Source organism: Argentina silus (assembly GCF_951799395.1).
Source record: "Argentina silus genome assembly, chromosome: 3".
NCBI lineage: Eukaryota > Metazoa > Chordata > Actinopteri > Argentiniformes > Argentinidae > Argentina > Argentina silus.
In genome coordinates, this window is record NC_139657.1 from 22,458,812 (window position 1) to 22,485,458 (window position 26,647).

The 26,647-nt window shown below is 42.1% G+C and overlaps 2 protein-coding genes across 2 annotated transcripts; both read left to right on the forward strand.

Moving 5' to 3' along the window:
* The first annotated feature begins 152 nt into the window (after positions 1 to 152).
* Positions 153 to 11,917, forward strand: LOC310802601 (mixed lineage kinase domain-like protein). Its single transcript, XM_083667065.1, has 11 exons — positions 153 to 194; positions 5,023 to 5,476; positions 6,013 to 6,120; positions 8,200 to 8,377; positions 8,486 to 8,586; positions 8,711 to 8,846; positions 9,365 to 9,449; positions 9,686 to 9,825; positions 9,991 to 10,040; positions 10,189 to 10,332; positions 10,507 to 11,917. Exons 2-11 carry the CDS (start codon positions 5,029 to 5,031, stop codon positions 10,554 to 10,556), a joined length of 1,440 nt encoding a protein of 479 aa, XP_083523191.1. The 5' UTR covers positions 153 to 194; positions 5,023 to 5,028; the 3' UTR covers positions 10,557 to 11,917.
* Positions 11,918 to 12,097: 180 nt separating this feature from the next.
* rfwd3 (ring finger and WD repeat domain 3) lies at positions 12,098 to 26,291 on the forward strand. Its single transcript, XM_083667386.1, has 13 exons — positions 12,098 to 12,232; positions 12,953 to 13,247; positions 13,515 to 13,747; positions 14,043 to 14,101; positions 14,229 to 14,444; positions 19,759 to 19,850; positions 19,975 to 20,089; positions 20,273 to 20,498; positions 21,675 to 21,825; positions 22,093 to 22,269; positions 23,246 to 23,460; positions 23,789 to 24,006; positions 25,249 to 26,291. The coding sequence occupies exons 2-13, from the start codon at positions 12,961 to 12,963 to the stop codon at positions 25,390 to 25,392; spliced, it is 2,133 nt and encodes a 710-aa protein (XP_083523512.1). The 5' UTR covers positions 12,098 to 12,232; positions 12,953 to 12,960; the 3' UTR covers positions 25,393 to 26,291.
* Positions 26,292 to 26,647: the final 356 nt, after the last annotated feature.

The window sequence follows — 26,647 nt, forward strand, 5'->3', positions numbered from 1 at the left end:
ATTAAGCCAACCGTAATAGTGATTTAAAAACATGAATTCAGATGAGCAGAGGAAGTTTGATATACTCTGAGCAATGGTAGGAGGAGCTCTATGGAAACCTGTGTCAGTGCAAACAAAGGTCTTCCCTAGTTTCAGTTTCAGTGACAGTGGAACAAAGACGCACATTGTCAGCCGACACAAGACAGCCTCTCAAGGTAAACTACCATTTTCCTTTATTTGCCCTTCAATTGGTTTTAAGTAAAATGGATATCAGGCAATGGTTGTGATACTTGAGACTGATGCTTTCGACTTTTGAGTTTGTGAGCATGTCCTTGGCTCAAACCATTCACTGACTGACTAGGCTGATTGTTGAATCAGTTGATACAGGGTGCTGAATGTGGAACTACCAATGATGAACCAAACAATATTTCTAACTCTATAGTAAACCCTAAGACAGATAAAGTTAGATAATGCTTCGATTAATGCATGAATGCTAATACATGAATTCTTGCCTTGTCTGTACTCGTTTTTCAGTTGCCTTGGGGCTGCAGAAAAAACAGGTTGGGTAAATGAATGTAGGTCAAACTATGAGCTTGTAGCACAGCATTCACGAACTGAGAGATTCAAGATTCAAGATTCAAGATTCTTTATTTGTCACATGCATACAAGTATACAGTGAAATAATAATAATAATAATAATAATGCATTTTATTTGTTTGGAGGCGCCTTTCAGGTCACCCAAGGTCACCTTACAGAAGAGAAGTAAAAGCAAAAGCATGACATCAATCATTAAAAACAAAACAAACAACACATTAAGATAAAAACAAGTGAAGTGAAATGTGAAGTGAAGTGAAATGCAAAAGTGACAGTGCCACAGAGAAGTGCAACAATACAATACGTTTTAAAATAGAATAAAATAAAATAAAATAGAAGTACTAAAAAATATACAGTATGAACAGTATAAACAGTATAAACAATATGAACAGTATAAGCAGTATAAGCAATATAAACAGCAGATGGATGATTATGTGTGTGCATATGTGTTATGATGTCAGTGAGTGTGTGAGTGACTTGAGGGGGGCACTGGTGGGGTCATCGTTGATGATCCTGATGGCATGGGGGAAGAAACTCAGTCTAAGCCTCTCTGTTCTTGATGCATGACAGCGAAGGCGTTTGCCTGACCGCAGCAGCTGGAACAGTCCGTTTTTCGGGTGGTGAGGGTCCTTCATTATCCTGTAGGCTCTGGTCCTACACCTCCTGGTGTACAGGACATGGAGAGGGGGGGTTGGAGCTCCCATGGTCTTTTCTGCCAGGCGTACCACCCTTTGCAGAGCTCGCCTGTCCTGGACTGTGCTGTTACCGTACCAGACGGTGATGTTGCCAGCCAGGATGCTCTCCACAGCTCCAGAATAGAAGGACTGAAGGATCCTCCGGGAGACTGAATTTCCTCAGCTGCCTGAGATGGAACAGGCGTTGCCTTACCTTTCCCACCAGTGAACTGATGTGGGTAGTCCAGGTCAGGTCTTCTGTGATGTGGACTCCCAGGTATTTAAAACTGCTCAGCCTGTCCACAGCAGTCCCACCGATGTCAAGCGGCGTGTAGGTCCTTGGATGTTGTACTCTCCTGAAGTCTACAATCAGCTCCTTAGTCTTAGAGACATTCAGGATGAGGCTATTCTCCTGACACCAGAGTGACAGGTCCGCCACCTCGTCGTGTAGGTCCTTGGATGTTGTACTCTCCTGAAGTCTACAATCAGCTCCTTAGTCTTAGAGACATTCAGGATGAGGCTATTCTCCTGACACCAGAGTGACAGGTCCGCCACCTCGTCCAGATAGGCTTCCTCATTGTTTTCTGAGAGAATGGGTAACCTTTGTAGAAAAGTCACCGTAATTATATCTCACAAAAGGTAGTTGTTTGGAACAATAGTAATCACTGATTGGTGGGGAACTATTCTCTGCTGCTGGGGGCGGGACTTTGGGTAGGGGTCTGGCAGACACAGATCTTTCTCCTCAGTCTGTCCTTCTCCCTTCATCGAATAAATTTGAGTTGATGCAAATGGACTGATGATGGAAATTCGCAAGTAGCTATATCTGGTGGAAAGCATCAGAGATTACTGTTTTTGTACATGATCCCTGACAAATATAAGCATAATAAACAAAAACTTAACTAGTTAAACTAACATTGAGAACACTCATTTGTTCCAATCCATACACGAGTTAGAGCAGGTTATGCGTTTGAGTGTGTGATTTTTCTTGCTTTGCCTTGCTCTGTGTGTGTGCAATCTGAGCTATCAGAGTTCATAGTTGTCATAGCAACACCCCTTCCCCTCGGCATGCTCCGAGAGACACTGTGCAGCGGACGGGTCTGCTTCAGAGCTCTGTGTGTTTGTGACGAGATGAGGGGGTGGGCAATGGGTGACTTTGGAGGCGGGATGTAGGCTGCCCACCCAATCAGAAGTTAGAAACGGTACTGGTATTTCCTGTGCTATTTTTCCATTGACTGAACAAAAACATTTTTTTTTGTAACTTTTGAAGACGCATGTTTGACCATAGCCACCGCCAGCCTTGTCCTACCGAAATAGAATTGACTAGTGTTCATTATTTCGCTTTCCCCATCATCACAGAAACACACAGTGTGAAAGACTGTGCAGGTTAGAATATTTATTTTTCAAAAAACAGTTTTCAGCAATATTAGTGACTGATCACATTAGAGGCATACTTTGAGCATGGCCACACTACCATATACCAGTCCTGTTCTGGCCCCTCTCTGTCAATGAAACACTGAGTGGGAAAAATGGTTGTGCGCATGCTCAAAGTATGCCTCTCTGTTGAAAGCCTCAAGGGGCCTAGCTCCACCGGCCCCACGGTCCCTAGTGGTTCAAAAAGGTGCTGCAGCCAGAGAAAGACAAAATGCCTGGAGTTTAACAATAGCACTGAGCCAGCACAGCCGTGAATGTTTCATTAACCAATTATTCGATTTGCTAACGGTAGGATATGAATATACAATTATGACAATGGTGATGCTTAATTTGCACAACAGCGCCATCTACTGGTGGGGCCGAAACGACACTGCATTGGAGTCTAATTTTCTTGGATCCTCCGTTTTCTTTTACTTATCTGCACATTGTCCTCATTAAATTGAGCTAAACATGAATAATGTCCAGGGTCTTACAATACGAGATTTTCGCCACAGAGCGGAGCATGCTAGCCCGCCAATCGGAAAATATTAGTTTATGATAAGATCGTGACTGCTACGCACATGCGCAGTCTAACGAGATCATCTGCCCTCGTGAATAATCGCCGATACGCATCAATGAAATTTGTGACACAATTTACTTGCACTTCGTTGCCCAGCTACTTTCACAAATGTATATTACAAAATATGAAACCCATCAGTGAAAGAAAATATCTGCGCATGCCTGCAGTGGCTACGTTGCTAGATTCCAGGTGGACAAGGGCTACCATTGGGTTTTGAGCCACGCAACCATCTTCTCATTATAAAACATATTTTATCAGCAGACAGGCCGTCACATGTATAGGGAATTGTAGTATATTTTGCTCTGACCAGAAGAAGGCCTGATGGGTCAGGCCCTTGGAATGTTGCAGCATGCAGTTGACCTCTGTAGGTTGGGGGGATGGTAAAGGAGAGATAGTGGTGGGGGCAGTCTTAATTAGTTAAGGCTGTGAACAGCACCAAAAGGTATACCCTTATTTGGTGAAAACTGTAAACATCACCATCGTATAGGTTGAAAATGTTTAGGGTAACGTGGACCTGGGAATTCCATGCCCAAATCTGGAAGACAAAGCAGGCTGTTTTGTATAAAAGACTGAACGGCTGGACTAGATAGGAGGGGACATTATTGACTGGACAGGAGCCCCCACATCTGGCCGTGGTATGTAATGATGAAGTTATGATTAATTAAAGACGATTAAACTGACTCATCCGGACCTCTGCAGCTTCCTTTCTTCATCTAAGTATATTTACTACAGAATGCTTAATGTAAAAGTGCAATGGTTAAAGTAATTACAACAAAAGTGGTTCCTCACGTATGCAAAAAGTGAATGTGTATAGTAGACAGTGTGGAATTTAAAGTTAATTGTGCTGATTGTGAACATAATGATTTTAACTCCAAGGATGTGTAGGACTGAACTCCCAAGGACCTTTAACCACATGTATGCAAAGGCTGATGGAGAGCATGTCAGTAGGACTACATACTTGTATGTGCCTTTGACTCAATACACATGTGGGTCTCTCAATGTCAACATCCTTGCTTAGATTCCATTTTCTATGAACAATGACATATAGTGGTACAGTAAGTGATTGCTCTTAATCAACTTACAGTATGTTTAAATGTGATGTTCTATTAATTTGCTAATCATTTGTCATCATTGAAACACCACTTATTACAATGAAACTATTTCAAAGGATTTTCATTCCTCGGTATTGCAGGAAACTAAAACTGCATATTACAGTATCTCATATCCGATATGCATCAGGGATAAGCAAGTTTCTCTTCCTCTTCCACACTTATTTTGGAAATATCTTAACTGACAGTACTTTTACAAGGGTACACTCACAAGGGAACTTATGAAAAATGAGTGGTCAGGGTCAAGAAAAGGCAAGAAAACCTATTTTACCTGCCTTCAGGTACAATAATGTATGTGGTGTCAGCATATATATACACACACACACACACACACACACACACACACACACACACACACACACACACACACACACACACATACCTGACTGATTTGAAGTGACTAATAAGTCTGACTGTTGTTATGTGATGCCTTCAACATTATTTAATTGGGTTGGTGCTCTGTCTACAAGGAGGTCAGCATAGTGTTTTGGTGTACTACGCTTGGTTTGGAAATGTAGAATTGAGACATACCTCTGTCCAAAAGTGTGTTTACAGTGTACAGTCTGTAGGCTATTTTGAAAATACTTTTCCTCTGTAATTAATTACACACATGATGGTGGATCATGTGTTCTTCTCACCTCCATTCCCTGTTCCTCTCTGTCTCTCTTGTCTCTAGGCAGCCATGGACATCATAGAGCCCATCTTAGGCATTGCAAACAATCTCTACTCCCTGTGTGGGGAAGTGAAAGCCAATAAGAAGCGATGTCAGCGTTTGACCCAGCGTGTCAAAGCACTGGTGGAGCTGGTGATGGCAGTGAAGGAGAGGGGACTAGGGGAAAACCATGGGCTTGTGGAAAACGGCCTGCGAGAGTTCAAAATCACCCTTGAGTGTGCCCTGGATATGATGAAAAAATATGCCAGTGCCAGCTACCTAAAACGCATCTTGAAGGCCTATGATCAAGGAGACGAGTTTGGGAGTTTGAACGATCGTCTGAATGATGCGTTTCAGGTGCTCTCACTCGCCCTGCAGGTGGACCAGAGAGAAAAGCTGCAGGGGGTGTTCCAAGATGCCACACGTTGGACACAGGATGAGGCAGACAGAGAGAGCGACCGAATGGAGCTGCAGAAATGTGAGACAAATATTCCGTTTTTAGACATTTCTATTTAGGTTATACAGTGGCTTCGGAAAGTATTCGGACAGCTTCACTTTTTCCTTATTTTGTTGTATTATAGACTCAATTAAAAATGGATTAAATAAAAATGTTTGCCATCAGTCCACACACAATACCCCATAATGACAAAGCTAAAACATGTTTTTAGAAATGTTTGCACAATTACAATTGAAATACAGAAATAGCTAATTTACATAGGTATTCAGACCCTTTGCTATGACACTCTTAAAATTAGCTCAAATTCAAAAGTGTCTTCAACAAGTCACTCAGTATGTAGCAGCCTGCCTGTGTGTAAGCTTACTGCTGACATGATGTCGGCTTTTATTATTGCACAGGAAGTAACGTAGTAAGTAAGTAAAGCTAGTCTTGCACTGTAACCACAGGTTTTTCCACTTTAAAGTTCACTAGTTCAAATCCGCTCTGTGAGGACCCATGCAATTCAGGCTGTTACCTTTGTGTGTGTGTGTGTGTGTGTGTGTGTGTCTGTCCCACAGTGCTACAGTCTCTGGCTGAGGATACCAAGGAAAGCATCGATGCAGTGCATGAGATAGTGGACTCCACACAACAAGAAGTGAGAAACATCAAAGACATGTTAGAGTCATGTAAGTTGCCTAAGGTGATATACTGTAGACAATCTATAGTATTCAATTGAACATACAGTGCATTCGGAAAGTATTCAGACCCCTTCACTTTTTCCACATTTTGTTATGTTATGAATGTCTTATTCTAAAATGGATTAAATTCATCAATCTACACAAAATACCCCATAATGACAAAGGAATTTAGAAATGTTTGCTAATTTATTAAAAATAAAAAACTGATATCACATTTACATAAGTGTTCAGACCCTTTACTCAGTACTTTGAAGCACCTTTGGCAGCGATTACAGCCTCAAGTCTTCTTGGGTATGACGCTATATTTGGGGAGTTTCTCCCATTACTCTCTGCAGATCCTCTCAATCCTCTCACAGCTATTTTCAGGTCTCTCCAGAGATGTTCGATCGGGTTCAAGCCTGGGGTCTGGCTGGGCCACTCAAGGACATTCAGAGACTTGTCCTGAAGCCACTCCTGCGTTGTCTTGGCTGTATGCTGTATGCTTAGGGTCGTTGTCCTGTTGGAAGGTGAACCTTCACCCCAGTCTGAGGTCCTGAGCACTCTGAAGCAGGTTCTTATCAAGGATCTCTCTGTACTTTGCTCCATTCATCTTTCCCTTGATCCTGACTAGATTAGATTAGATTAGATTCAACTTTATTGTCATTGTGCAGAGTACAAGTACAGAGACAACGAAATGCAGTTAGCGTCTAACCAGAAGTGCAAAATAGCAGAAAGTGCAATGAACAGTATTTACAGGTAGTGCAATATATGATCAGTAGTAGTGCAGTATAATATAGTAATATAAGCAGTATAATATAGCAGTGCAGTATAGCAGTATGTGAGTAGTCCCCCAGTCCCTGAAAAACATCCTCACAGCATGATGCTGCCACCACCATGCTTCACCGTAGGGATGGTATTGGCCAGGGGATGAGCGGTGCCTTGTTTCCTTCAGACGTGAAGCTTGGCATTCAGGTCAAAGAGTTCAATCTCGGTTTCATCAGACCAGAGAATCTTGTTTCTCATGGTCTGAGAGTCCTTTAGGTGCCTTTTGGCAAACTCCAAGCGGGCTATCATGTGCTTTTTACTGAGGAGTGGCTTCCGTCTGGCCACTCTACCATAAAGGCCTGATTGGTGGAGTGCTGCAGAGATGGTTATCCTTCTGGAAGGTTCTCTCATCTCCACAGAGGAACTCTGGAGCTCTGTCAGAGTGACCATTGGGTTCTTAGTCACCTCCCTGACGAAGGCCCTTCTCACCCTATTGCTCAGTTTGGCCGGGCGGCCAGCTCTAGGAGGAGCTTTGGTGGTTCCAAACTTGGATGGAGGCTACTGTGTTCTTGGGGTCCTTCAATACTGCAGACATTTTTTGTACCCTTCCCCAGATCTGTGCCTCGACACAATCCTGTCTCAGAGGTCTACAGACAATTCCTTCGACCTCATGGCCTGGTTTTTGCTCTGACATGCACTGTCAACTGTGGGGCCTTATATAGACAGGTGTGTGCCGTTCCAAATGATGTCCAATCAATTGAATTTACTACAGATGGACTCCAATCAAGTTGTAGAAACATCTCAAGGATGATCAATGGAAACAGGATGCACCTGAGCTCAGTTTCGAGTGTCATAGCAAAGGGTCTGAATACTTATGTAAATGTGATATTTCAGTTTTTTTAATTTTTTTTTTTATAAATTAGCAAACATTTCTAAACCTGTTTTCGCTTTGTCATTATGGGGTATTGTGTGTAGATTGATGAGAAAATTTTTTTTGAATCCATTTTAGAATAAGGCTGTAACATAACAAAATGTAGAAAAAGTTAATGGGTCTGAATACTTTCCGAAAGCTGTAGTTGAAGACGTTTTTTCCATATACAGTAATGAACATGCCATAAAAACATAGCCAATATGTAGGCCTAATGTAATGAACTATAACATTCAGGGAGGGGAGTGAGCTCACAGATTGAAAGGGGGCAGGACTAAGGGCAGGGCTTGAAATCAGAGTCTCATCTATGAAACCTTTAAACAGATATCCAGTCCTCAAACTACAAAGTGATGAAGTCCATCTCATTGACTTTGTTATGTTTATCTCATTCGCAGTGAAGAAGCCCAGCATTTTTTTTCAAGACATTCGAGAGATCAAGCCAGAGGAGTTGAGTTATGACCTGCCCAAACAGTCCATCCATAACTCTGCCAACTCAGAGGTGTTCAAAGGAGAGTACAACAAATTCCCTGTGGCCATCAAAAGATACACATACCCAATTAGCACCAGCCCAAGGTTTTTACAATAACTGAATTTCTTATGGCAACTAACTCACGTAAATGAAATGATGTTTGTATGCTAAAACAAATACATGTGTTGAAAACAGTGGTATTTCTCCCAAAGTCAGGTGAGAAGTGTCTTCCAAAAGGAGGTTGAAACCATGAAGCGTTTTGAGTCGCCAAACATCCTGCGAATGTTTGGAATATGTGTCCAGGATGAGAATGGTGATTAAGCTTCTGAATTGGCTTATTTTATGTGAAGGTCATTGCTGACCAAATAGGAGACAGGATACTGTGTCTGTGATGCATTGCATTTCAATCACTATTTTCCACCCTTGTTCTCCTTTAGTACCCAATCCAAACTACCTCATCGTCATGGAGTACTGCGAGAAGGGTAGTCTGAGAAATGTTCTGGATTCCCAGAGAAAACTGCCCTGGGACAGAAAGGCTCGCATGAGCCTGGATGCAGCACAAGGCCTTTACAGGTGCCACCATAGGAATGAAACCCTTGTGAAACCTATTGTTCTTAGTGATTACTTTTGGTGCCCTGAAATAGGACGACTATGTATAAAAAGTATTGTAATTTCTAAATGGTGAAACCAACATGTACAAATACCCTTAAATAAAAGCTGATAATCTATACTTCATACTAATTGTTTGATATCAACTTCACTGATAACAACTTCACTGTTGCATTACACTGTATGCCCTGTTTCCTCTTCATTAAATCTAAGAAGAAGACATACTTCATTGATCCCTGAGGGGAAAGACAACACACACTCCCAGGGAGAACAGAGCTCTGGGTCAGGCACCCCTGGAGCCAGCAGCCCTCCAGTCACTAGCTCACCTCCGGCTCCCTCCTGGGGTGGGGATCAAACCAGTGACCTACCGATTGCTGGCCAGCCTCTCTAACCTCTAGGCTACCTTCCACCCCAATGGGTATATCTATGCCATATAACTAAAATGTATCATGTTGACTCTGTTTTTCTCTGTCTCACTGTAGATTGCATCAATCTGAAGAGAAGTTTAAAGTGCATGGATGCATCAACAGTAGCAAGTTTCTGGTAGCTGATGGATACAGAGTGAAGGTATGAGAGAGCCTGGGCAATCTTTTACACAGCTGCATTTGTGTCTTCGACATGACAGTATAGTAGATATCAAGGTCCATAGGCATGTAGTTGCAGCTGCCAAATGTGATTATATCATATCAGTAAATGTCAAAGAGATGTATCTAATCAGACCTGATTGGAAGATGTACAGTTGATGTTGTTTACAGAGTTTACAAAGTGTAGTAATTTTTGTGTACTCTGTTGTGTGTGGTCAGCTTGGGGGTTTGGAGTTGGCGAAAACTGAGACCTCTTTGAAGAGGACCAAGGAGAGAAAGAACAGTTCCTTATGCTACAGCTCACCTCAGCAGCTTGAGAGCATCCACCACCCTTACAACAAGGCCTGTGAGATGTACAGGTCAGCTCCCAGTCACACACAACAGCACCATCCCTCAACAACTGCAATAAATATGAAGTCACAAAAGAAGCACAATCTTTGTTGTTGAAACTTCCACTGTTGGTCTATGTTGACAAAAATGTCGACTGACAGCTCCCTCTCACTGAATTATTATGTTCTTCGCAGTTTTGGCATTGTCCTGTGGGAAATTGCAACCCGCAATAATCCATTCAAAGGTGTGTGACCACTTTCAGTGAATATGCGGTGTATGTCAATGAAAATGCACTCTGAAATACAGCAAACAGGAAATTCATGCTGTCTAATATGTAGTCAAGTCAAGTCATACCCTATCCGTTCTCCTGTCCTTTCTTGTCTGAACAACAGACTGCTCCTCACACAAAGAGGTCTATCAGAAGGTGTGTAAGGACCAACACACTGAGCCACTTCCTGAAGACTGTCCTAAAAAGTTGGGAGAACTGATCAATGCCTGTCGCTCCTATGATAGTTTCCACAGGCCAACTGCAGGAGGTACCTTCAACTCATACTGTACTGTATAGAAATTCTTCAACTCTTCTAGCTACCTGTCGAGCTCAGTTCAAATGTGTCCTCTTGATTGTACCCATATCCTGTCTGTCTATAGTCTCAGGATTGGGGTTGTCATGTGAAGGAAAAACGTGCTAACTAAGTTTATCTGTTCCACAGTGTTGGTGGACAAGCTACGCAAAGTGGTGGAGCTGTTAGAGGAGGACTAACGGAGGATCATCTCCTCGAGGATCGAGTCCTTCAGAAACATAACTGATTTAGGAGAGCAAAACCAAATCAAGAAGAGATTTGTGATCACCCACACAGGTCAACAGAGGAGCAACTTGCTGCTGCCTCAAGTTCATCCTTTATGAATACCCATTTTTCAGAGAGAGCTTCAAACTGAAATGAAATCCTGTCCTTTTCTTTAAAAAGCTTGTCAATTACTTTGTTTGTTTATTGGAAGGGTTTGCATACCATGTGAAACGCATAACATTGTATATGCCCAAACATGAAACGTTTGGGCACATACAGTACAGGTTTTTATATTTTAAAAAATATGCCGTGAGTGACACCTATAGCTCAATGCATTTTCAGTTTTCACCCATTTCTAAAGAACTCTGATTCTATCAGCATTCCGGACATAACTTTGATAGAGACTCTAAAACTATATACAGTGCCTTGTGTAAGTAATGGGACAGTAAAGCATTTTTTTATTCTTTTGGCTTCACTCCAATTACTATCTTGCTATCTTTTATTTGATTAAATAGTGTACATGGTTTCACCATTCAGAAATTATACTTTTTATGGATAGTCCCCCTATTTTTTATGTCACCAGCCAAACTACAGACGTTTCAATGCAAGGTGCAAACCACTAGTTATCCTAAAAAAGGATGGCCAGGTTACAGTTTGTGAAAAAATACCTAAAAAGCCTGCAGAGGTTTGGAAAAGGTGTTGTGGACAGATAATATTAATCTTAACGTGGACCAGAGTGATTTCAAGAGGAAAGTTTGGAGAAAAAAGGATCTGTCCAAGATTTACAGCATACCACCTCATCTGTGAAACATGGTGTAGGGGTGTTTTGGCCATGTATAGCTTCCACAAGAATTTGCTAACTTGTCTTAATTGGTGATTGTAACTGCTGATGGCAGCAGCAGAACTATTCTGAGATGTACAGAAACATCTTGTCTGCTTGAGAGCTAGCAAATGCCTCCAAGTTCAGTAGATGGTGCTACATCACAGTAAAACAATTACCCAAAACATATTGCCATAGCAACTCAGGAGTTTTTCAGGGCCAAAAAGTGGAAAGGTTTTAACTGGCCAATTGAACATGCATCTCATTTCCTGATGATTTAGGCAACAATGCTACATTGCATCAGCCAAGTGTGTTACATAGCACTGCACATATCCAATGATTATCAGATGGAATTCACTATACTTGTGCACTGTTTACATTCAATGATCTTAATGCATGTGGTACGTGATGATTTTGTTTTTGGGTCATATAATTCTTGTAATGACAGCGTTTGGGCTGCAATGTATTGGATAATGTTATGGTGACAGTTAAGGTGTACATGAATAAATTAATTAGAAGAAAAAACATTTTGCGAGTCATTGTAAAAACTCTTCATAGAATCATAGAATTATTTCAGACATCCAGACGAGCAATGTTGTAGCCTAGTCTAGCTCCGCACCAATGATGGAGCAAGCACATGATGAGGCGGGCAGTTGTAGACTGGCCGGGAGATTCGAGCCTTCTGTCTACCAGTGGGGGAGATAGCAACAAGATGAATGCGAATAGAATGTCACATCAAACTAGTACATGCATTTGAAGGCGTCAAAAATGTTAGCATGGTCTTCCACGGACTTTAACGAAGATCGATTTTGTCACGCGCGAATTTCAAAGGTAGGCTATGTGTTGCGAATACTAATGCTGGAGTCGAGAGGAGACTTGAATCAGCTAGTTAGATAAAGTCTGCAGGGGAATTCATCGCTATCTTAACGATAGCTAGCTACGAGCTAGCGGAACTACCATAAGCTAGTTGATTCGATCGTATTGATGATAAACTACATTTAAACAAGGTATATTTATATAAATATTTAAATCAAGTTGTTTGCCTTCTCCGAATCATAACAGTTAGCGCCACCCGAACTGCTGAAGAGGCCATGGGGGTGGCTAGGAATCTTGCTAGTGCTAGCTTCTGGGCTAGTGCTAACTTCTGAGCTAGCTAGTGAGTTTGTCAGCTAGCTTGAGTTAAACTAGCTAACGTAACGTTCCGCTCATATTACATACTCGCTATGCTTAGCAAGCTATTTCCCTACTAATGTGATTACGTGCAAGCCACACTACTTGCGTTAGCTAGCTAGCTAGCCAGCCCACTGCCCAGTAATACAGTAGTATGGAAGTTGCATAACCTGGCTTTTTCGGACTGCCGTATCGTTCTCTAGCTATGAGTGATACCATTCAGTATGCAATGTAGGTTGTTGGGATAAAATACAAATCCATGGCAACTGGTTAATGAGGTAAATCTGTTTCAGGTTTCGTAGCGATTGCATGTACTAGTTTGTTTTATTACAGTGACATGATGCAGTATTTTTAATTTATTTTCCCTATGTCTACCGACAGGTCGTGAGATGGAGGTAATGGAAGCTATGGAAGTGGACTTGCAGCTGGGGGGCCCAAGTAGGGAACCAGAGGCAGGTGCTGTAGCAGGTCATGAGGGGGCCCAGTTACCTATCATCATCCCTGACTCTGGCAGCAGCACAGAGGTAGAGGATGATGATAACGAGGGGGATGCAGCTCCCCGTGACCCACCACAGTTACTGACCACCTGGGCGTTCAGTCAGAGGGCTGAGGTTGGGTTTGGGGCCAGGACCACTACTTCAGCATCCCAGGGTGTGAGGAGACGGAGGAGAGCCAGGTAGTTATGGACTATGATGGACACTGGACACTTATCTCAAAACAGCTCTATGCACATTTTGGGTAACTATTAGGTAGTTTGCTGAATTGCCTGTAAAGTTGTGAGGTGATTCATTCAGTTAACAGTTTCAGCTGTGCTCATATTGATGGTGGCTTTATAATGCATGCACTGGAGCTTTAAACTGCAGGGATAACTGTATAGTCATGAGGCCTATTTTACCAATATGCCACTGTCTCATTGCACTCTTGCTGTTTGTTTGTGGTAAAGACCAGGCCTGAGAGTCCACTACCCAAGCCAGACTGCTGCCCCTGCCAGCCGCTTCCTGGATTTCCTGCTGAGGGTTCCTGCAGCCAATGTGGCTGACCCTCACTCTGGGAGTACGACGGAAGTAAGCGAGTCAGAGGACGAGGCAGAATCCCCAGCAGGCCCTGCCTTACCCTCCAGCCCTCGCCTGACCCTCCCGGTGGCAGCAACACCACCACAAAACCCCAATCCTCCAGGTAAGGTGACCTCCTTAAAGAGATTTTAGGTGTATTGTTCTTGTATGCCAAGGCCCAGTATTTCAAAACTTTGAATCTAGATCAGAATCAGAATTCTTTTTTGCGATCCAGGGTCAGATCCATCTGCCAGATTTTGAGTAGTATAGGGGAAATCAGCCCGCTCGATCTGATCCTGAAGACCTGATCATTCTGATCCAGTTTAAAGGTTTGGATATATTGGGCCCAGGAGATAGCAGTCTGGTTGTATTGATATTTTCCATCAATGTAAACCTTACAACGTTTTCCTTGTGTATAGATCCCAATGCAAATACAGAGGCTGGGAACACAGAACCCGAAAGTCAAGTGAATTCTGAGGTAACACCATTTCCAGCACAAAAGAACCTGAGATACTCTTGGATGGGCATAATGTCACAGTAGCTTGTGCATTTCCTTCCATTGACTGTTTGTAATGTTCTGCATCATCTATCTGTCCTCTCTCCAGTCTATATTGGGACCCGTGGTTCCCAGTATCAAGGCCCCTCGGTCGTCCCAGGGGGATGAGGGGGAGGGGGAGGGGGAGACCTGCTCCATCTGCTTCGAGCCCTGGACCACGTCTGGGGAGCACCGCCTGGCCACCCTGCGCTGCGGCCACCTCTTCGGCAACACCTGCATCGACCGCTGGGTCAGAGGCCAGGGTCAGGGAGCTAAGTGTCCCCAGGTCAGTCAGTGTCTGAGCACTCACATGTCTGGGAGAGGGAATATAGTATACACTTTGTGACAAAAAGTGATGACGTCACATAAATTTAATCATCGAAAATAATACTTGAAAATTATGTCCCCGCCCCTTTGGGGGCGGATGTGGTAGGCTGTTGATGCTTGTCCAATGAGACGTGGGGGGAGAGGCTAAAGGTGTTCTGGTGTTTGTCGGAATTTTACATTTTTATGAGGATGTGGTCACCCCCGTAGGATGTAGAACCGTGAGAATGGAATGTATGGATTAGGGGGGAGGGGGGGCCCCAGGGGGCCCTGAACTGTCTGAAGAACCATCGGGGGTTCAGCTAAAGTTTGTCACTGATAAGGGCTGTTGGGAGGGGTGGTGATGACTTTATGCTGCATACAGACATCTATGTCAAAATTGCATATGAGGTTTAAAATAAAACTTCAATACTGGGGGTTAAAATGTGCAATTAAAAAAAAAGGCAATTAAAAAATGGTTAGGCTGCTACTCTAGTGCTAGTATTGTGTTCAATAATGAAGGGTTAGGGTTAATAAAAGGGGGCTTAAAAAAAAAAGTTCAATTTTTAAAAATGTTTAGTTTCAAACGAGGCTCTGCCCCAGTGTCACGGACATGTCACTGATAAGATCACGTGTTTCCCGGGCAAAAGGTGTATATATGTATATATATATATATATATATATATGATCCTGTGTGAGATCTGTATTAGTAGTAGTTGTGGCCATATGACAGTCTCTAAAATGGCGTCTACAAGGATGGAGGGGGAATTGGAAGGGTGTTTATTGCCCTATGAGACGTGGGTGAGAGTCTAAGGTGTTCTGGGGTTTGTCGGAACTTGACATTTTTATGAGGATATGGTCACCCCCGTGCGCTATAGAACTGTGAGAATGGATTGGATGGATTAGATCGGGTCCTGGGGGGCCCTGAACTGTCTGAAGAACCACCGGGGTTCAGCTAAAGTTTGTCACTGATAAGGACTGTGGGATGGGTGGTGATGACTTTATGCTGCATACAGGCATCTATGTCAAAATTGCATATGAGGCTTAAAATAAAAGTTCAAATTGGATGGATTAGGGGAATCACAGGGCCCTGAACTGTCTGAAGACCGACCGAGGTCCGGCTAAAGTTTGCCTCTGATAAGAGCATGTGTTTCCCGGGCAAAAAGATGTATATATATGTGACCCTGAGAGCTGGTCACAAAGGCCCAAAGACTTGTGACAGCGGCATCTGATCAATCTCTCTCCACCATGGAGGTGCAATTGTGTGGAAATGGCTGTGTGTTCTACCTCTTGTTACCTGTTCAAGTGTTATGGTAACATCACACTGCTGGTCATTTCCTCATAATTACACGTGATATATCTATCTGATAGGCATCGCTTGAGTCTTGTATTGAGGTTCAACGTTTTTCAACGTTTGCCATGTGGGACAGTGAACCGGCATTCTGTAATCCTAGTTTTTGTAAGCTATCCTGAAGCATGTTCTAAATGTTTTTTCAAGAAAAAAGTGGCTTGAAAGTCTTGGGATCTTTAGCATTGAGCTGTAAGACCCAAATTGTTAGGAAAGTATTTGTTGGTCGTACAAAGCTTTTGGCTTTTTCCTTTTTTTCTACATGCCAATGGAACAGCATTTTTAGCACCTTTTTTTTTATTTGAGATGGATATGGGAAGTTTAGAAACCAATGCTGGATAACAATACAATCTGACTTAAAGAAGCGTATTGCATATCTTTGAATATAGACATGTTGCATATGTAGGTATGTTCGCAAGTAACATGTCAGTAAAGAAAAGGGTAATGAAAGTCATAGCAGCTCACCACCAAAAATCTGAATTTGACTATGGGTATTGTCTCTTATTTTAACCCTTGGCTTGACATTTTAAATGTACAACATGTACCGCTATATTCCCATAGACACATATAGAGTTCATGAAAAGTATCACTAATTTGGATCGTTATCTCACAATTTGTTATTTAGGTCGATTTTTAGGATAGAACTTGAGTTGCTGGTATTATTGTGGGAACTCAAATCAGTCACTCAGCTTTTTCTATAGGCTACCCTCATCAATGCAGAATATGTGCTTGTCCAATGAAATGTGAATGTTCTCGTTTCAGTACGCTGAACGCTTCATCTTTCACTCCACCGTTTCCTAAATCATTTCACCTCATATCCTTTGTTCATCCTAAATTTGTTTCTAATACTGCTTATTCATGTTTTAAGTTACCTATTTATACCAGCACCTTAGATTACCAGACCTGTACAACATTTGATAACAATGTTATTTTTGCACTAAAATAAAATGACTTTTGGAGCTATTGCTTGAGTTGAGTCTAGTGTGTTTCAGATGGTTGGACGTTCAGATTGTTCTGTTTTAGAGAGGAGAGGTGATGAGGGCAGGTGGATGTTCATCATGAAGCTTACTTTGTTTAATACCAGGCTAGTTTGTCGGGTGAGACCACACCAACTCATTGCATAGCTTGTTAACCAACTGGTCCCGGATACACGTAATGTACGTGCACTACTAATTCAGAAATTCATTTTTACACCCATTGGTCGAGAGGGATATTAACTAGCCAACTAGCATGCAGTGGGTGATATTACAGAGAATAATGCCTTTAATGTTTTATTACAGAAATAACTGCCAATAGGTTGTCATTGAATCTCCCCCCATAAAATGTTGCTGTTCATTAGTTATGATCTCAGTTTTGAGCTATGGTGAAGCGTAACAGTGCATATGCAAAACATTGTGAAACTGACATTTATTACATTAAAGGCATTATTCTCTGTAATATCACCCACTGCATGCTAGTTGGCTAGTTGGTTAACAAGCTATGCAATGAGTTGGTGTGGTCTCACCCGACAAACTAGCCTGGTATTAAACAAAGTAAGCTTCATGATGAACATCCACCTGCCCTCATCACCTCTCCTCTCTAAAACAGAACAATCTGAACGTCCAACCATCTGAAACACACTAGACTCAACTCAAGCAATAGCTCCAAAAGTCATTTTATTTTAGTGCAAAAATAACATTGTTATCAAATGTTGTACAGGTCTGGTAATCTAAGGTGCTGGTATAAATAGGTAACTTAAAACATGAATAAGCAGTATTAGAAACAAATTTAGGATGAACAAAGGATATGAGGTGAAATGATTTAGGAAACGGTGGAGTGAAAGATGAAGCGTTCAGCGTACTGAAACGAGAACATTCACATTTCATTGGACAAGCACATATTCTGCATTGATGAGGGTAGTCTATAGAAAAAGCTGAGTGACTGATTTGAGTTCCCACAATAATACCAGCAACTCAAGTTCTATCCTAAAAATCGACCTAAATAACAAATTGTGAGATAACGATCCAAATTAGTGATACTTTTCATGAACTCTATATGTGTCTATGGGAATATAGCGGTACATGTTGTACATTTAAAATGTCAAGCCAAGGGTTAAAATAAGAGACAATACCCATAGTCAAATTCAGATTTTTGGTGGTGAGCTGCTATGACTTTCATTACCCTTTTCTTTACTGACATGTTACTTGCGAACATACCTACATATGCAACATGTCTATATTCAAAGATATGCAATACGCTTCTTTAAGTCAGATTGTATTGTTATCCAGCATTGGTTTCTAAACTTCCCATATCCATCTCAAATAAAAAAAAAGGTGCTAAAAATGCTGTTCCATTGGCATGTAGAAAAAAAGGAAAAAGCCAAAAGCTTTGTACGACCAACAAATACTTTCCTAACAATTTGGGTCTTACAGCTCAATGCTAAAGATCCCAAGACTTTCAAGCCACTTTTTTCTTGAAAAAACATTTAGAACATGCTTCAGGATAGCTTACAAAAACTAGGATTACAGAATGCCGGTTCACTGTCCCACATGGCAAACGTTGAAAAACGTTGAACCTCAATACAAGACTCAAGCGATGCCTATCAGATAGATATATCACGTGTAATTATGAGGAAATGACCAGCAGTGTGATGTTACCATAACACTTGAACAGGTAACAAGAGGTAGAACACACAGCCATTTCCACACAATTGCACCTCCATGGTGGAGAGAGATTGATCAGATGCCGCTGTCACAAGTCTTTGGGCCTTTGTGACCAGCTCTCAGGGTCACATATATATACATCTTTTTGCCCGGGAAACACATGCTCTTATCAGAGGCAAACTTTAGCCGGACCTCGGTCGGTCTTCAGACAGTTCAGGGCCCTGTGATTCCCCTAATCCATCCAATCCATTCTCACGGTTCTACATCCTACGGGGGTGACCCCATCCTCATAAAAATGTCAAGATGCTACAACTAATTTTACAAACACCAGAACACCTTAGCCTCACACCCACGTCTCATGGGTCAATAAACACCCTTCCAATTCCCCCACCATCCTTATAGACGCCATTTTAGACTGTCATACAGCCACAACTACTACTACAGATCTCACACATGGGTCATATATATACACCTTTTTTGCCCGGGAAACACGTGATCTTATCAACGTCACGTCCGCGGCACGGGTCAGACCCACGTTTGAAACTAAACCTTTTTTTTTTTTTTTTTTTAAGCCCCCCTTTTATTAACCCTAACCCTTCATTATTGAACACAATACTAGCACTAGAGTAGCAGCCTAACCATTTTTTAATTGCCTTTTTTTTTTAATTGCACATTTTAACCCACAGTATTGAACTTTTATTTTAAGCCTCATATGCAATTTTGACATAGATGCCTGTATGCAGCATAAAGTCATCACCACCCCTCCCACAGCCCTTATCAGTGACAAACTTTAGCTGAACCCCGGTGGTTCTTCAGACAGTTCAAGGCCCCCTGAGGCCCCCCCCCCCCTAATCCATACATTCCATTCTCACGATTCTATAGCCTACGTGGGTGACCACATCCTCATAAAAAATTTTTCCGACAAACAGCAGAACACCTTAGCCTCTCACCCACGTCTCATTGGGCAAGCATCAACAGCCTACCACTTTGACTTATAATTTTCAAGTATTATTTTCGATGATTAAATTTATGTGACGTCATCACTTTTTGTCACAAAGTGTATACTATATTCTCTTCTGGGCGGAGATATGAGGGGTGTTGGCCCTCTTGACTGGTCCGAGGTGGAATCTTTTAGAAAATACTGCCTCAGGAAATTAAAAAAAAAACCATCTAGAACCAAATACGTTAAAGACTTAAAACATAAATAAACATAGTTGTTTTCGCTGAATATGCAGTCTGAAGATAGAAGAAAATTTCCTTACCAAATCCGTCTGGTCCTTTTAATGCTTCTGTATTTGTGTCTGCAGTGCAATAAGAAGGCCAAGCGCTCTGACATTGTCCTCCTGTATGCTCGCAAGCTGAGGGCTCTAGACAACTCTGAGCAGGAGAATATGAAGAAGTAAGTGGCTGAGTTCTTCAATGCCTTGTATCTTTTTTCTATTGTCATTGATTGATTTGACAACATTCTCTGCTGTGGGAAGCTTCGAGTGTGAGTGAGGTTGACTGGCATGCTGTCTATTCAGGTCATTGGGACTGGAGCAGTCACTGCGAAGGAAGGCAGAGCTGGAGTCAGCTCAGTGCAGGCTGCAGCTGCAGGTGATGACGGACGAGTGTGGGAAACTACGCAAGCAACTACAGGTACAGTACTTAATTTCCTGTGTCTTTGCTTCCAATCTGCCTTCTCCTTTTCAGTCACAAAGTAGACTAGAATAACAAATATTTATGATCTGCTTAACCAATCCAAATTCAACAAAGACCGAGTCCACTGCGATATCAACAGCACAAATAGTTCACACACTTTCTCTCCCTCTCCCCTGTTAGGAGCTAAAGACCCTGATGGCCCAGCCAGGCTGCGGGCCCTCTCAGAGTTCAGGGACCTCTCTTGCCGGCCTCTCCCAGAGACAGGACAGCACCAAGGGGGGCCACTATGTCTTCTCCAAGGGCGTCCTGGTCTCTCAGACAGGGGGCTGCAGGGTGCTGGCCTACTGTGAGCCCCTCAGCTGCCTGCTGGCCTCCCAGCCCTCCCCCCACACCACTCTGGTGCCCGGTAAGACTGGCAGTAGAAAATCAATCCAATCAAACTTTATTTATAGAGCACCTTGGTACAATTTGCTTCACAGAAAAGAATAACTATATAAGGGAATACAAACTTGATTAATTGTTTAAAGGATGGATGGATTTCACTTAAAAAAATAAAAACCCATGATAAATGATTATTAACATGGTTAATGCATCGTTTTATGATCGGGCCGACCCAAAACATGGGCGAGGTAGGCGATCGCATATGGCCCCCAAATTATATAATTTGGATTTTAGTCTAGTTATTATTTTCTCCAGGTATGAGCACAGAATTTGAGCCACATATTTGGGGCGCTTGCTGCAGCTGAAAAGTGAAGGCCGACAGTGGGTAGCTGTGTTTAGTGCTGTTCAATGCAAGATAGACACACTGACTAGCTGAGGTCTGCAAGTTATTTCATCATGAAGTGAGTGATCTCCAATTGAATATGCTTTGTAGGTTTCAGGTCAAGCATGGCCGATGTTTAAATAACAGCTTTTTCATTAAAGCTACAGTCTGTAATTTTCGCTGAATTTCCAATAATATATACTGTATATATACTGTATATACTGCCTACCCCTGGATTTTGCTAAATATTGCTTGTAATTACCACATTATAATATTATTTATAACTCTCACCTTTGCATAACCAAAACACCAAAGGTGTAGCATAAGACTTCAGACTACACCAAAGGTGTAGCATTATGCGACCGAAAGGTAGCATAATATTTCTCATACTTTTCATGTTTATTCATCTAACCATAACTCGTACACTCAATACACTTTGATACAGTTTTTTCTTTACTTTTCTGTTCCATTAAACAATTAATCAAGTTTGCATGGCCAGAGGCAGAAAAGACGAAAACAATTAAAAGGAAGTCAAAGTATATTGTGAAGTCTGTCTCTCACTTCTCAGTATGCAAGTACTTATATCTGTTGCAATCATTTGGCTTTTGTCCTTTTTTTTCCACATTGTGTAATATTGTGTGCATGGTGGTGAGAGTATTAGAAGGGATATTTTCATATGACTGTGAAATATTTACCATCACCAGTGAAAATGTATTTCTGTGCCTTCTGACTTGAGAGGCATTCCTGCCTTGTAATCACCACCGTCCCCTCATTTCATGTCTCTCTCAACCCTCTTCTCTCACTCTATGACGCGACCAGGTTGCGGAGTAAAAAAGGTGAGCACAGTGAATCTGAAGGCCTGCCAGTATGTGCCCATCCACGTCAAACAGATCCGAGGTCTGGCCTTCAACAGACAGGCCGACAGTCTGCTGCTCTCTGCTGCCCTGGACAACACCATCAAACTCACCAGGTAGGTAACAGAGACTGCCTCTATCGCTGTCAAACAGAGTCAGTGTAATATGTAATATCATAATTCAAAATTAGCATAGAGTTCTTCACCAAACCCCCTGGCCCCACATTAGTTTGATTGAGAACATTTGATTTGGCTCAGGAATAAAGTTGTTATGGTTTCAAGAACATTAATTTAATTTCAAATGTTTATGACAAGGCCTGCATATCATTGGCATCTGCTTTTTTCCTGGACTCTATATCCCAATTGTACCATCCCCCCCCACAGCTTAATGACCAACACAGTGGTGCAGACCTACAACACAGGCAAGCCAGTGTGGAGCTGCTGCTGGTGCCTGGACAACAACAACTATGTGTACGCTGGGCTCAGTAATGGCTCTGTGCTGGTCTATGACACCAGGGACACCAGCACTCACGTCCAGGAGCTGCTTCCTCTCAGGTCCAGGTCAGTCCACTTCACCCAGAAGGCAGAGGTCATTGAGTCGGTGCAATGCATTCTTGACTCATGTTAGGACTACAACTTTCAGTAGAGTTGATTTCACTGGCTTGGAGTTGGTGTTTTGTTTTAATGAGTTAGATGTTACTCATACATAGTATTCATGTATAAGGTGAGGAATGTAATATGTACGTAAATATAGTATAATATAGAGTTGCATAGTAGTACTGGTACCACAATACCAAAAATAGTAATACTGCTTCCACGGCCACATTTGTGAACAGTGCACTGTATATTTCTATCCAAGAGAATGTTTCTATGCATGAAATTGGCTAGCAAAGGGGTTACATCTTTGCTACTAGCTAGCAAAGATAGTTAGCAAGATGTGATGTCCAAGTTGAGAGGTATGGAGTTTACAGAGGGACGTTTTTCACATGTTGCTGATTTCTCAAAGTTGAATTAGAGAGTGGTTGAATGCACAGAATAGTGTTTGTTTTCCTTTTTCAGTGACACTCCGGAGGCATATTTTATGAATAATTTCACACAATAGTTAATTATTTTCGTAGTGTGATGCATTTATTTTGAATTTCCAATATACGTAGTGGACAACTAAACTAAATATATAAATATAATGCCGACTACTGTAGTAAATTAATCAGTTTGTTGTACTTTGAGGCTTTTTTTCCCCTCTGCTGTGGTATTGTATCGGTATCGTGATACTGAACTGGTATCGGTATTGAAGTTAAAATCATGGCAACCCTAGTATACTATACAATTTATGTAGCCACAAGCTAGTATACACTTTTAGTGATAAAAACATAGGGCTGCATCCTAACTTGAGATGAGAAAAACCTATGCTCAAACCTCCCATAGAACATTACGTCGGTATATGATTTCCCAAAACCATTTTCAGAATGACAATTCAGCCCATACAGTCAAAATAACAGTGCATTCAGATAACCTCTCTGAACCTGTGTCCTCCCAGGTGTCCTGTGGCATCCCTCTCTTACGTGCCTTGTGCTGCCTCCAGCTCGTTCCCCTGCGGGGGTCTCATCGCGGGCTCTCTGGGGGGGGGCTGCTTCTGGGAGCAGGTGGATGGGACCACCTACAGGCCCCACATGTTGCCCCTAGAGACGGGCAGCTGCACGGACATCCAGGTGGAGCCGGAGAGCAGACACTGTCTGGTGACCTACAGACCAGGTGAGATTCTCACACAGCAACCTCATAGTGAGGGGAAGGGGGAAGGGTTCTGAGTGGTAAAAAGAATAGCTAGAATAAGTGTGCATGGAATTGATATTAATTTACATTTTTCCATGTATGCAACAAGAACATCAATAGACAACTAGTTAACAATGTGATTGGGAGTTCCTGAGTCCCAGCAAGTAAACCAATTTTTCTAGCTAGGACCAGAAGGACCTAAACCATGGCTCAAAAATCATTTGGGCAACTGAATGGCCTTCCAATCTGTCCCCCCCCAGTGTTAGTGTTTAGTAATACTATGACCCTCTGTGTCTCTGTCCCTGCCCAGGACGCTCCAACCCATCCCTGCGCTGTGTGCTGATGGAGCTGAACCGGACCCCTCTGCAGGACACAGCCCAGGAGCCCACTTGTTCCTGCTCCCCAGTCCAGACCTTCAACGCTGGCTCCTCCTGCAAGCTGCTCACCAAGAATGCTGTGTTTAGAAGCCCAGCCGGAGAGGGTTCCACACTGGTGTGTGCTGGGGACGAGGCCTCCAACTCCACAATGGTAAGCACTGGCACTGATGTGTGTGTGAGTGGGTGGGTGTATACGTACATCTATTGATCAGCCACTGGCAATAACGCAATTGTGTGTGTGTGTGTGTGTGTGTGTGTGTGTGTGTGTGTGTGTATATATCACGTGGTATTAAGAAACGGGGGCAAGGAGAGCATAGTCCACTGTGTGGAGACAGGGAGCACATTGTTTCAGTCATTACAGATGGAAGTCTAACCCGATTATGTCAGTGTCAGACTGCAGCTGTGGAGCTGTCCCAGTGACGAATTTGCCTCCCCCAAACCTCATCCCACTGCTGAATTTTTGGAAGACTCAATGGTGCAACTGTTATGCGATTCAATTAAGCAATAAGGCACGAGAGGCCGTGCTTTATTATAAATAAGTAAGTCAAAGCTGAGGGGCGTTGTTAGGCCCGACACAAAGCAGAGGAGTGTCTTTATGACTGAGGGCTGTCTTTTTGACTGAAGCGGAGTGTCTTTGACTGTCTTATTTGAGATGGTTTGGTGGATATATAACACAATAACAGAGATTGTATATACTAGAGATATGCCACTCCCTAGATTTACTATTGGTTTTGCGAGAGACAGCAAAGAGGATGGGGGGGGGGGATACATTTCTGACCAATTACCACACAGTTAAAGATTAGTGTTAGTGACAGTTGTCGTTGCTAGGTTTGCGTTTCAAGGATCTCGCGCAGTTTCCCTTGAAGGCTAGGACAGAGTCAAATAAAGTGTCTTTTTAAGCCATTACAACAACTTTTAATGATCAAATGACCCTGCAAAATGTTTCTACACACTTCAGTGAGATGAAAGGAAAAGTTGCTAATCTGTATCATTTTGGTGTGAGTGGAGTTTTTGTCCTGTTCTCCCATAGACGACCTGTCTAAAAAAAAGTGTTTGGTGTCCTTATTTAAAATAAGCGCCCGAAGAGGCTTCACCAGAGGCTTCTTTTAAAGATGCTTTGATGATGCCATCAAAATATTCATCCAATTGTTCCATTTTGTGTATTAATGCTGAATACATATTGCTTTTTAAATTAAAAACAGACACAGATGAAGTTGTAGTCTAAATTCTAAAGATCTTCTGAATTGAGGGAGATGGGAATCTTGGGAATTGTAGGAATTTACTCAAATGGGCAATTTGGAACATCAGGGCATTCAAAGCAAGATACCTTGAGGTCTGTGTCAGTGTCAAGGCCCTGAGTGAATATAGATCCTCTTGTCTTGTCTATTTCCAGGTGTGGAATGCAGGAAGTGGAGCCCTGATTCAGAAGCTGCCTGCTGACCTCCCAGTGTTGGACATCTGCCCTTTCGAGGTAAACCAAGGCAGCTACCTGGCCTCTCTCACTGAGAAGATGCTAAAGGTCTACAAGTGGGAGTGAGGAAGGTGCTTTGGAGATATAAAGGAGGACACTTACACCAGCATAGAACGTATATAAGGAACACTGCTGCTCTGTATGAATGAGATGCATTTGTACAGCCCTGTTCTCATGCAAAGAGCCTTCGAGGTTTGAACTGAGGACCTCTCATTGGGATTTCATTGCAGTGGATGGACTGGCTTATCATCTGCTACAGTGTTACTCGGTGCGCGAGTGCTTGTACAGATACACCACTGTTCTTAATGTTGACATTGACTGTCTGATCCTGTTTAATGGAAAAACTCCTTGAATGACCAGAAGGGAACGTTTGAGGCTAGAGAAGAGGATAATTGAAAGTATGACTCAAAATAGCACAACAGATCTAATGCAGCCGGTTGTACTAACTACCCAGTCTTTTGCGCAGTCTCTTTTTGGCTGAAAGTGAAAGTGGATTGATGTTGTAGGCACATACTTGTCCATGACCATGTTTGAATTCCTCAATGTTGAGTTTCATGATAGGTCTTTGACTGATATTTGGCTGGGAATCAGGAATTATACTAAACAAATGTTATCCAGTTTCAGATCAGAGCAACTTATCAGCAAGGATGTTCAAAAGTCATTCAGATTTTTCACAATGGGATGGCCACATGCGGACTGATTTTATTTTTAATTTTTGTTCTATTTCCAAAGGAAATTGTATACTATTTATGTATATTTTCTACCAAATGTTTTTGTGTACAATTTTAAAATGTAATAAAATCTATATAAATATTTTCAGTCTAACTTATGACTGTGACGCTGCAGGCGCTGATATGATGAGAGCACCATATTACATCATGTTTATGTGAACAGTATATTGGACAGTGAACTATGTTTTTTCATAGACCTTAATTAAATAATCAATAAATTTGATCTCAACCATGTCTGCAACATGTCCAGATCTATTCTGTTTAGTTATTATGGCTCTATATTCATGTGACCGTCGGTATCAGGACAGGCCAGAGGTTATGTTAAGGAAAACATGAGAGCAGACAGGAGTCAGATAATAGAAACAAAAGTACTAGAATTTCCCATGGAAATCACGTTAAAATATATTGGAAGTTACGATCTAATCATACCCCCCCCCCCCCCCCCCCCCAATATATATATATTCAACATTGATTATTCAGGTTAAAGGAGGTTTGTGATCCATTGTCTTGGCATTTATTAGAGAAACACCCAGCAATTAAGACATACTAGCTCATGTTCTCAATGAGGTGGTTCTATCTAGAAATTGTCG